Source organism: Delphinapterus leucas, chromosome 13, assembly GCF_059928025.1.
Source record: "Delphinapterus leucas isolate spDelLeu-1000000601 "Yukka" chromosome 13, BTC_Dleu_Yukka2, whole genome shotgun sequence".
Classification (NCBI taxonomy): domain Eukaryota; kingdom Metazoa; phylum Chordata; class Mammalia; order Artiodactyla; family Monodontidae; genus Delphinapterus; species Delphinapterus leucas.
In genome coordinates this window covers 5,327,844-5,340,000 of record NC_143141.1, presented here as the reverse complement: position 1 = coordinate 5,340,000, position 12,157 = coordinate 5,327,844, and the positions used below count along the sequence as shown (strand labels likewise).

At 39.6% G+C, this 12,157-nt stretch overlaps 1 protein-coding gene across 1 annotated transcript in view; it reads left to right on the top strand.

Moving 5' to 3' along the window:
• The first annotated feature begins 7,591 nt into the window (after positions 1–7,591).
• Positions 7,592–12,157, top strand: part of SLC9A4 (solute carrier family 9 member A4) — a 58,438-nt gene continuing 53,872 nt past the window's right edge. Inside the window, exon 1 of the mRNA XM_022599249.2 lies at positions 7,592–7,956. Within this exon, the coding sequence (XP_022454957.2) occupies positions 7,701–7,956 (256 nt within the window). The 5' untranslated portion in view covers positions 7,592–7,700. The remainder of the gene's footprint in view (positions 7,957–12,157) is intronic.

The window sequence follows — 12,157 nt, the reverse complement described above, 5'->3', positions numbered from 1 at the left end:
CCAGCCGCTCCGCGGCATGTGGGATCTTCCCAGACCGGGGCATGAACCCGTGTCCCCTGCATCGGCAGGCAGACTCTCAACCACTGCGCCACCAGGGAAGCCCTCTCCATGTGCTCTGAGGTTATCTTTCATGACCAGTGATGAGCAGCATCATGTTGTTTCATGCAAGAACCTGCAGCTCATCCTCCAGTTCTGACCCCTTGGGTTGCAGTATTGTATGTATATGTGGGGTGGGTCCTATCAATGTCTCCTGCAGGATCAAGCCCTCCGTGGTCTTAGCCTGGCTGGACCCAAGGAGGCTATGGCTCCTCCTCCTGCTTCCAGGCCAATGTGAAGCCCCCCATTGCAAGGTGTACTATCAGGCTTCCACAGGTACTCCGTAAACACATCCGGAATATATCAAGTTAATGCCCTGTGGGACAAAGGTGGACCATCAAGAGACGGGAGATAGTAAGGACCCTCCGGATAAATCCTTTCTCTTCTTCTGCATCTCCTGTAGAACCTTCTGAAGCATGGTGATTCCACAGGGCTTTCTGGAAGATGCCCCATGTGACCAAGGAACCAATTGCGTTTCCTTGTGAAGCTATGGCGGCTGAGTAATAACACATGAACCCCCTTCCCTGTCCCACTTCCTAGTTTTTTAAAGGAGATTTATTGAGATATAGTTCACAATCTATACCACACACCCATTTCAGGCATACAATTCAAATAGTTTTCAGTATACTTGCAGAGCTGTGGCAGCATCATCGCAAGTTTAGAATATTTTATCAACCCAAAGAAAACGTCACAGCCATGAACAGTGGCTCTCCATCCCCCACCTCCACTTCCCTCACCTCAGCCCTAGGCAACAACTAATCTACTTTCTGTCTCTTCAGATTTGCCTGTCTTGGACATGTCATACTAAAAGAGTCTTATGGTCTTTTGTGACTGGCTTCTTTCATTTATCATAATTTTTTCAAAATCATCCACATTGTAGCCTATATCAGCACTTCATTCCATTGTATAGATATTCCACATTTTACTTATCCATTCAACATTTGATAGGCATTTGGGTTGTTTCCACTATTTGGCTGTTGTGAATGATGCTGCTAAAAATATTCATGTACGAGTTTTTGACTGGATATACGTTTTCATTTTTCTTGGGTATATATTTATGAGTGGAATTGTTGGGTCATAGGTAACTCGGTGTTTAACGTTTAAGAAACAGCCAAACGGCACCATTTTAGATTTCCAATAGCACTTATTTCCACCACATCCTTGATCCTTGCCAGCACTGACAACATTGGTTATTACTTGTTTTCTGTTTGTTTGGTTGGCTTTTTTTGCCCAGTGTTCTAGTGAATGTGAACGCTATCTCATTGCGGTTTTGATTTGTATTTCTGTATGTATCTCCCTTAGGACTAATGACGTTGAGCTTTATTTCATGTGCTTATTGCTCATTCGTATATCTTTTTTTGAGAGATGTCTTTTCAGATCCTTTGTCCATTTTTAAATTGGATTATTTATCTTTTTATTATTGCATTGTAAGAGCTATTAATAGATTCAGAATACAAGTCTCTTATCAAATATGTGATTTGAAAGTATTTTTTTCCCATTCTGTGAGTTGTCTTTTTTCACTCCCTTGGTAGTATAGTGTTTTTTGTTTTTTTGTTTTTAAATTTTGATGAAGTCCAATTTATCTACTTTTTTCTTTTGTTGGTTATGGGTTTTGGTGTGTATATAAGAAAGTTTTGTCTAATCCAAGATCATCAAAATTTACTCCTGGTTTTTTCCTATGAATTTTAGGGTATAGCTCTTACATTTAGTCCATGATCCATTTTAAATTAATTTTTGTGTATGATATTAAAAAGGAGTACATCTTTATTCTTTTATATGTGCATATTCAAGTTTTCCAGTGCCATTTGTTGAAAAAGTCATTTTTTTTACCTATCAAATTAATTGTCTTAGAACACTTGTCAGAAATCAATTGACCATACACATGATGGTTTATTTCTGCTTTCTCAATTGTGTTCTATTTATCTATATGTACTTTCTGATGAAAGTGCCACATTATTCTAATTACTGTAGCTTTGTTTGTAGCAAGTTTTTGAAATTGGGAAGTATGAATCTTCCAACTTCGTTTTCTTGTTTCAATATTTTTTTGCCTCTTATAGGCACATTCCATATGCATTTCAGGACCAGTTTGTCAATTTCTAAAATAGAAAAAAGACACTAGGATTTTGATAGAGATTGTGTTGAATCTGTAGATCATTTTGGGGAGTATTGCCGTGTTAACAATATTGTCTTTTGATCCATGAACAAGGAGGTCTTTCCCTCCTTATCTGTGGTTTTCCTTTCTGTGGTTTTTGTTACCCTTGGTCAACCTTGGTTCAAAACTATTAAGTGGAAAATTCCAGAAATAAACAATTCATAAGTTTTAAATTGAGCGCTGTTGTAAGTAGCGTGAGGAAATCTTTAGTTGTCCTGCTCAATCCAGCTCAGGAAGTGAATCATCCTTTCTTCCAGTATATATATCCTGCTGTTGGTCACTAAGTAGCCTTGTCTAGGTTATCGGATTGATCGTCCTGATTGATTGTGCTCAGGTAACCCTTATTTTGCTTAACAGTGACTCCAAAGCGCAAGAATAGTGATGCTGGCAATTCAGATATGCTAAAGAGAAGCCATAAAGTTCTTCCTTTAAGTGAAAAGGTGAAAGTTCTCAACTTAATAAGAAAGGAGAAAAAAAATCATATACTGAGGTGGCTAAGACCTACAGTAAAAATGAATCTTCTATCTGTGAAATTATGAAGAAGGAAAAAGAAATTTGTCCTACTTTTGCTGTCACACCTCAAACTGTAAAAGTGCTTAGTTAAAAGGGAAAAAGGCATTAAATTGTACAATAAGATATTTTGAGAGAGACCACATTCACATAACTTTTATTACATTATATTGTTATAATTGTTCTATTTTATTATTAGTTATTGTTGTTAATCTCTTACTGTGCCTAATTTATAATTTAACTTTATCATAAGTAGGTATGTAAGGATAAAAACGCAGTATATATAGGGTTAGGTACCATCGGCTGTTTCAGGCATCCAGTGTGGGTCTTGGAATGTATCTTCCACAGATAAGAAGACTTCTACATTTAAATCTTCCTTGACTGCTTCCAACACTTTGTTTTTCAGAATACAAGTTTTACATCTCTTTTATTGAGAGTATTCTTAATAATTTTAGTTTTTGATGTTATTGTAAATGGCATTGCCTTTTCAATTTTATTTCGTTGTGTTCATTTTACTGTAAAATACAATTTACTTTGGTATGTGTCATATCTTGCAAATTTGCTAAACTTCTATATTAGATCTAACAGTATTTTAGTCAATTATTTAGGATTTTCTATATAAGAGGTCATGTCATATGTAAATAAAGATAGTTTTACTTTTCCCCTTCCCACTTTGGCATCCTTCATTTGTCCATTGCCCTGGCTAGAACCTCTACTAGAATGTTGAACAGAAGTGACAAGATTGGACATTCTTATCTGGTTTCTGATCTTATGAGGAATTCATTTAGTCTTCATTATTAAGAATGATGTTGGCTGCAGATTTTTTATAGATGCCCTTTATCATATTGAGGAAGTTCCCTTTTATTCATAGTTTGTTGAGTATTCTTAAAATCAGTGTTAGATTTTGTCAAATGCCTTTGCCTAGTCTATTGAGATGGCCATGTGGTTTTGTCCTTTATTGAGATGATGTATTATATTAAGTGACATTTGTATGTTAAAACAACTTGCATTCCTGGGATTAATGCCACTTGATACAGGTTAGGTTTATAATTGCTATATCCTCTTGATGAACTGACCTTTTTATTTTTATAAAATGTCCCTTTTTATTTCTAGTAACATTTTTTCAATCTTCATGTTTATTTTGTCTGGTATTTGTATAGCCACTCTGGCTCTCTTACCATATTGCTTGCATGGTGTACCATTTTTAACCCTTTTACAGTCAATCTACTTGTATCTTTGAATCTAAAACTCTATCTTCTGTAGACAGCATAGAGTATCATTTTTATTATTGTTGTTAACAACTGGACATTTTAAATAACTTTGTAGTAGTTCTTGATACTGATTCTCCCCCTCCCCTACCTCCAGGTTTTGTTGTTGTTTGATTATCTGCTTATTTATTTGTTTAGCAAACTGGATGAACTATTTCAGTAAAGTCTATTTCTCTACACAGCCATTAATGTTGCCGTCAGCCGGTAGAGCCTTGGCCATTCTCATAATCCCCTTGACCCCTTCCTCTCTCAGCCAGGATGACAGTGAAACCAGGGTTCTCTTTTACTCTCACTGATCTCCCAGTGAAGCTTCTACCTGGTCTGCTGTCTCTGTTGATATCACTCCACACCCAGTAATTGCTAGCTGAATGATCTACTGTTTTCTACATGCCTTGGGTCAGAAATTGCTCCACAGTCTGATTCAGTTAAAGTGCAGGGTAATTTTCACGGGAGTAAACTTTGAGGCCAGTCTTTGACACTTCTCTGACCCCACAATGGCTCTTCACTGGTCTACCCTTTCGTGTATAGATATCATGGAGCAACCAGCTCTTCCTACTTGCTCACTACCTAAATGTCCATTGTTTTTGACAGTGCCCTTAGGCTTGAACTTCCCTACACTCTGTTCCAAATAAAGCAAGTTCCCTTAGTGGTACTTATGGAGTTCTCTGTTCTATGGGCTGCCTCCCACTTTAACAGAACCTCCATTCCACTGCTCTGAAAAGGGATAGAGAAACAGCAACCTGCTTCTCTTAGAGAGACACTCCTGCTTTATGAATCGGGGGCTGAACAGGGGCAGTAGCTCCGACTCTTCTCGGCTTGTCTCCCTTTGCACAGAAACTCAGCCCTATGAGGAAGACAGGGCGAGAGGGTTTGGGGCCCTTTATTCTTGGCCTGCCATGCCTGGGGTAGAATTGCAAGCCTGTGAGTAGGGGCTTCTAGAAGAGGAGATCTCTCAGTCATACTTGCCTGCAGTAGAGCTTGTGCAACACATTTCTTGGGGCGAGGAAGGGGCATTGATGACAAATACTGACAGCCTGATTTTCTGGGTAGAAACTGTAGCCCTGGACAGGGAGCTGGGTTTACAAGGGAGCCCCATGCTCTTGTCTGTGCCCACCCAGAGTAGAGTTTTCCTCACACTGAGCTGGGAATTAGGAGAGAGAAACAGTCCAGGACACAGACTCTTGCAGGTTTTACCAATATTTAGAAGATTGTCTTCCATTGCTGTATGCTCTCAGTACCATTTCCAGAGACTGAATGGTTGTTTTTCGTTTTTTTTTTTTAATTTTTAACAGTTCTACCAGTGATGGTTTTCCCACTAGGGAGAGCATCCAGGGCTCTCATGCTGTCATTCTGAAAGTGCTTTTCCCTTGCTTCTCTTTTTCTCTTACTCTTGCTGCCTTTGGTTTACAGGATTCACGTAATCTTTGTCGTACACTGTTTTGTAGGGAACCCGGATTAAGAAGGCACTTTAGAAAGAACATTCAGGCAGCTGTGTGAAAGTACTACTGCATAGGTGGAAGTGATACCAAGAGTTGACCAGGTTGACGAGAAAACCTCATCCTGGAAGAAGATAGCCGGATGCCACAGAATTCTAGTTTTTCTTCTATTACCCTCCCTATAGTGGCATCACTTATCTGCCACCATCAGCTATCAATTGATTAAAACATGTTGTTGTGTATTCACAAAGATTCAGAAATTCAGAGCAGGAAAAGGATACCTGGTATAGCATCTTCATGGTAGAGATGACAAAATTGAGGCTTAAACAGGTAAAGTGACTTTCTCAAAGTCAGTCAGATAATGAATGCCTGAGGACAGAGGCTTCCTGGTGCTTAGTTTTGGTCTTTCCACAGAGCACCATGGGAAACGCTCTCTCTCTCTCATTTCTTTTTAGAAGAAGCATAAAATAAAATTCAAATAAAAAGATAAAATATCTATTATAAAGAAGTTGTCCATTGCAAGGTTATTCATGTAACCTTTTCTGAAAAAAAAAATTGACCCAGAATATAGCCATCATCTGTGGTTCACCGGATAGGCTCGTTTTAGTGGCTGGATCTGGTCAATTTTAGAGGCAAACTGTGAAGGAAAGAGAAGAAAAAAAATCCAAATGTGAGCTTTTGATTCTATTGCCTTACTAAGAAGCTACGTCTAGAAGCTAGCTTTCCTCAACATTTTCCACCTCAATTTTCCAGTGATCTTCGCTGAGTGTGGGGCTGAAGTGGGAACCATCTACATGCACTAATATGAATGAAGAAAAAAGATGCAAATCACCCTGCAGTTTGGTATGGAATAGGTGTTGAGATAGTCTATGGATTATGAATAATAATTCTCATTCTCTGTTGAGCATTGTTCATCATTGCAACAGAATTCTTATCCTCAGATAGAATAACAGATGTGATTAATAATAGAAACTAACATTTATTAAGCATTTATTAAGCATGCCAGATACTTTACTTGCTTTATCTCATTTAATGATCCTAGCCACTCGATGAGATAGATATTATTCCGTTCCCTCTTTTTAGACAAGGACGCTTTGAAAGGTAAGTGACTTGGCTACAGTCATCTGGCCAGATGTAGAGGAAATAGGAATAGATTCATGGCATCCATCTCAAAATTCTTCCACAAACAGTCTGTTATACTGCTTCTTTTGAACAAATAGGCCGTAATAACACGATTCTTTAAATGAAAAGTTTGGATGTGCCACAGAATTTTTCAAAACTGGTTTTTAGAGGTATTTCATGGAGCTTGTTCCTCTGCTTGTTCTTTTTTTTAATACTGTGTAAAGTTTATGGAGCGCTAGAGCTTCGTGTTTTGAATTACTGTCCAGACATATTCTATGGTGCCGCCTCCTCCTTCCTCTTTTACAGTGACCACATGACACAGTTTTCCAGCACTGTTCTGGTTTCCAGCTGTGGTCTGGTATGATTATTAATAGGTCTCCTGTACTTTCAGAAGTGCCCTGGTTTGGATGAGAATTACGCGGTCTTTCATCCTTGAACCGGTCAAGGTGTAGTATTGTGGCCGCCCACTAGGTGTCAGCAGTGTAACCCCCGCCAGAGAACTCAGGGAAAGCATTTCATTACAAAAGTCATATCAGAGCAAATAATTAAGTGTAGTTCAAGAGCTACCTGCAGCCTCGGCCATTCAAAACAAGTGAGATAGCAGGGGGAGGAGAGAAGGACGGGGTGCAGAACAGGTAGGTCCTTTTCTAGGATCTGGGAAAGAGGGAAGAATTCTCTTCCTGGTTAGAAGGGCTCTAGTGACATCTGGAATGAGCACCGTGGTGCCCTTTTTAATTTTCACTCACAAAGCGAAACCAGTGTGCAGTGAGGTGAGGAAACAGCTTTGAATGAAGAAGTATTTTTGCTTCACAGATTGCTCTTCAAATCACGATCGGATGAAGGTCGCACAGGTAGTTCCCTGGGCTTTCTCAAGTCTATTGAATGACTAGATGCATTTGGGCCAGAGGCTGAGTTGCCTGAACACAAATACTTTAAAGGTGATTTTGAAAATATCTATACTCAGAACTCAGTGACGTGCTCGGACTCTTCCCGGAATGACCCACGGACTGTGCGTGTTTCACCTGTGACCCAGGTAGATGCTGCCGCTCTCTGGAAACCCTCCTCACTTCAGAAGTGCAGCACACAAAGGCACACACAGTAAGAGAAGCCCACAGCATGGGTTTTCAGATGCTTGTGCCTTTCGGTCCTTGGAATTGGTTGTTCTTCCTGGTGGCCCTCAAGTGTGGTGGAGCATCTTCTGATTTGAATGAATCCACAAATTCCTCTCCCCAGCATGAGCCTGATGTTCGGTTTGCTGCTGCCAGCTCTGAGCCAGCTGAGACGGTATCTGTTTTCGCACTGGATTACGACTATGTGCAAATTCCTTACGAGGTCACCCTCTGGATACTCCTAGCATCCCTTGCAAAAATAGGTAAGGCCCCAAACATCTACCTGGTTTTGGGAGTTGTTTTCCACATGAGATAAGGTGTGTGAAAATGCCTTGTAGATGGTGAATTAAGTGGATTTTAACTCTTGCTGCTGTTACATAAAAAATTCTATTCCTGAGTCAAGGGAAAGTCATAACTGATTTTTGTCAAGCCATTTAATACTTCAGGTTGTGTTTTGAAATTTAAGAACCTACTTTTGCGCTCTCGGTTCTTTTGATTTCCTCTCCTTTCAGGGTAACAACCATGTGACATTATTTGGCATCAAAAAATCTCGAGTTCTATGCTTTAAGAAATACAGAGTAAAGTATGTCGAGCTTGGAATGACGCCTGTTGGAAATTTCAGGAACCATAGAATGATTCTTCTGTAAAACGTGCTTCTTTCATTCTTGGCCATGGAACCATGGGCTTCATCAACGACGCGCATTGTTTATTCTTTAAAAGTGGCATGTGCTCCTTGAAAATTGACAGAAAGCAAGAAACAAGGCAACCAGAAGCAACTCGTATCACTCAGTGATGGGATATGGTGGGATAGAGATGGTATCTGTCAGTAAAATCTTTGTTTACACCTGAGTCGAATGGAACCAGTGAAGCACCCCTGGTTTCCTCTGTGACATAAAGTGGATTCAAGTCAATAGATGAAATTCTAACCAGGGTTCTTTGTGCCCAAACCAAAATGATGGTTTCCACTCTGTGACCATTTAATTTCCAAGTTCACCCCCTTGTCTCCTTAGAAACAGCTTATTTCAGAGTGGGAAACTAATACGAATATCTTAATTGTCAAGCATAATGTCTCCTTTGCTTTAGTTATGAACTTTGTTATTTGAGTAGATAAGATTGCCTCATTGAAATAGACCCTATGAATCATGTTAGTGCTTGTTTATATGTTTCCTCTGGAACAGCTGTGAAATATGGGGTGAGCCATGAAATCGGGCAGTTAACTCCTTGGCATCAGGATACTGGGCTCTGTCTTTTCATCTAACTCCCTGCCCATGGATGTTGGGGGGTGCTGGCATATTCATTAGGTGCCCGTCATAACTGCTGTCCATTTTGAGCTCATAAGATGTGAAGATAGAATGAAATTCTTAGTTTGAAGAACTCTTGTGCAGTTTATCAAATGACTAAATGACACAGAGGGTTGCATATTATTTCTGAGAAGGGCTCAAGTAAAAATGGGTTTCCAAAGAGATGGTATTCTCAGTTCAGAGCTAGGGGTCTAACACCTGTCATGCAACCATGTGAATACTGAGAACGTTCAAGTTGGTCTTATGTGATCTTGAGTTTTCCTTTGTCAAAATGCCAGAGATTCTGACTCCACCCACTCCCTTCCTTTTCACAGTAATGGGTGAAGTTGGTCTGGAATCAGGAAACTAGCTGATTCCACTGACTAACTCTGTCTTTCTTCATCTCAGTTCGTTCATCTGTGAAATTATTTCTGAGATCTCTTTTTGGTACAAATAAGAATTTTCTAATGGAAAAGAGGCTTCTATTCTATATCAGTGAACATCTCAAGGTGCAAAGTATATGTTTTATAGTAGCATAAGACACAGATTTTCCTTTAGAGGTGTTGTGTGTGCCCAGACTACATCCACAAGTTCAGAGTCCTGTAACGACGCTATTGTTCATAGAATCACTGTTTAAATGTTCTTGATTTTCATGTGGATGCAACTCAACATACTTTAGAAAAAGAAAATAACTGAAGTAGGTTATCAGTTGGATCATGCTTATTCAAGCACAATTTCATATTTACTGGCCTTTAAGAATTCAGATTATTTTTATATTGTACATGAAAAGAAGGTCAAATTTACTGAATATATACTGTGATGCAAGTACTGGTCTTGTAGCTTTATATATGGTAGCTTGTTCACCTGGGGCAAAAAAATAATAATAAAGACATAAAACTTGAACACTTAAGGAAACCATATCGCTTTTTTAGATTCTATATTATAAATCTTGAATCAAAATATAATTAATAATCGCTAGTATTCTTTTATTCCGTCATTTTATCAAGACACATTTATTGAGCACCCAGCAAGGTGTAGGAATGATTGTGGTCCCCAGCCTCAAGGGGGAAGATGGGTGAATCTAGCACTGCCTAATAGGTGCTCCGATAGGGCCATCTTTGACTTTCAGGCTGGACTTTGTTATTCGCGGCCTTTTAAGTTTCAGGCCAGGGAACTAAAACCTCAAAGTGACTGACTGTATTGTCCATTATGGAAGGGGAGAAGAATTTTGAAATGTGAAATTCACATAGCATTTCCCTTAAAGGGCCCTACTTACAGGTTAAACCCTCTTCCTGCTATCACTGTGTAGATGCAACCTGGCTTCAGGCAGGTGACATTGGATCCATTTCAGGAAACTAGATCCCTGGAAGCAGGGCCAGACTGGGGAGACACAGGGCCTGAGAAAATTACACTATGGGCTCTTCCGCCTACTTTACATATTTAAAAAGTTAAGTGTGGTTAAAATGAGCACTAACTGAAGAAGAAGGAGGAGAGAGGAGAAGAAGGAAGCTGTTATTAGGAAATGGACAGAGCAGGACTTTAGAAGGAGGCCTTAAGCTGGTCTTGAAGCCAGTGGGCTCTGTGGTTTGGAATAATGTCTCTTGATACTCCATTGTATTAACCTGCCTGCTGATGGTGGATGGAGCAGTTCAAAGCTGTGGTGAGGGAAACCCACGTGTTTTTGGATGGCTGAACCTAAAACTTCCTAAGGAGACATTCCATGGCCCCAACACCTATGGGAGGGAGGCTACATCCTTAGCCTTGAATTTCAGGCCCTCCATTGCTTGGTCAAAATCAGTACACTTCCAATAGCCAGGACATGGAAACAACCTAAATGTCCATCAACAGAGGAATGGATAAAGAAGATGTGGTACATATATGCAATGGAATATTACTCAGCCATAAAAAGGAATGAAATCAAGTCATTTGTAGAGACATGGATGGACCTAGAGTCTGTCATACAGAGTGAAGTAAGTCAGAAAGAGAAAAACAAATATCATATATTAATGCATATATGTGGAATCTGAAAAAAATGGTATAGATGATCTTATTTACAAAACAGAAATAGAGACACAGACATAGAGAAAAAATGTATGGATACCAAGGGGGAAGGGGGGTTGGGAGGAATTGGGAGATTGGGATTGATATATATACACTATTGTTATTATGTATAAAATAGATAACTAATGAGAACCTACTGCATAGCGCAGGGAGCTCTACTCAGTGCTCTGTGGTGACCTACATGGGAAGGAAATCCAAAAAAGAGGGGATATATATATACGTATAACTGATTCACTTTGCTGTACAGTAGACACTAACACAACATTGTAAAGCAACTATACTCCAATAAAATTTGTTTTTAAAAATCAGTACTCTTCCCAATTAAAATTTGCTCTGGCCAGATGAATCTCCTCAGTGAACGTCAAAAATATCTGGCTGGGCCATCCCTGTCTCTCCCCTCTTTCTCCTGGAGTTCTCCCCTCCTAAAATGCCTTCCCTCTGTTGTCCAACTATGTAAGTCCCACTCATTCTCCAAAACCTGTTCAACTTCTCCTTCCCATGCAAGAGCTTCTCTGATGAACAGCTGACCTGTTCGTTCATTCATTTGTACACTTAAGAAAGATTCTTTTAGCAATTAGACATGCTGTTATGGACAAGACATCTTGCTAAGCGCTTTGGGGAGATATAAAGATGTGTGCCATCCTGCCTGAGTTGGAGGAGTTTAGAGATTAGTAGGGGAGAAAAGTCATGGACCAAAAATGGTAGAAAGGGATCGTTGTTGAACAGGTACAGATAAAATGTTACAATAATTCAAAGGAGGACATATTATTTCCTTGGGAAGAGATTGGGAAAAGCTTAGCTTCAAGGATTGAGCAGAGGACCAAAATAGGGTGGAGAGAAGGACAATGCAGGCAACGATAATAATACGTAAAGACAAGAAAGGAGGCCTCCAGGATGAAAAGGCGTGAGCTTGGCTGTAAGGTAGGATGCATGAAGACAGTGCAGGGTGTGTGGGATACGGACTCGGGGAGAGCCCCAGGTGGCCTGCTGTACCTGGATCTCTTGTCATATTTGTTGATATATTCAATATAAACTTCTCTGTATACTTGTACATTATATTGGCTTTATCTTCTTATTTGTTAAGAACGTTTCTAAAATTTCATCAGTAGCTGGAATTGTAGAA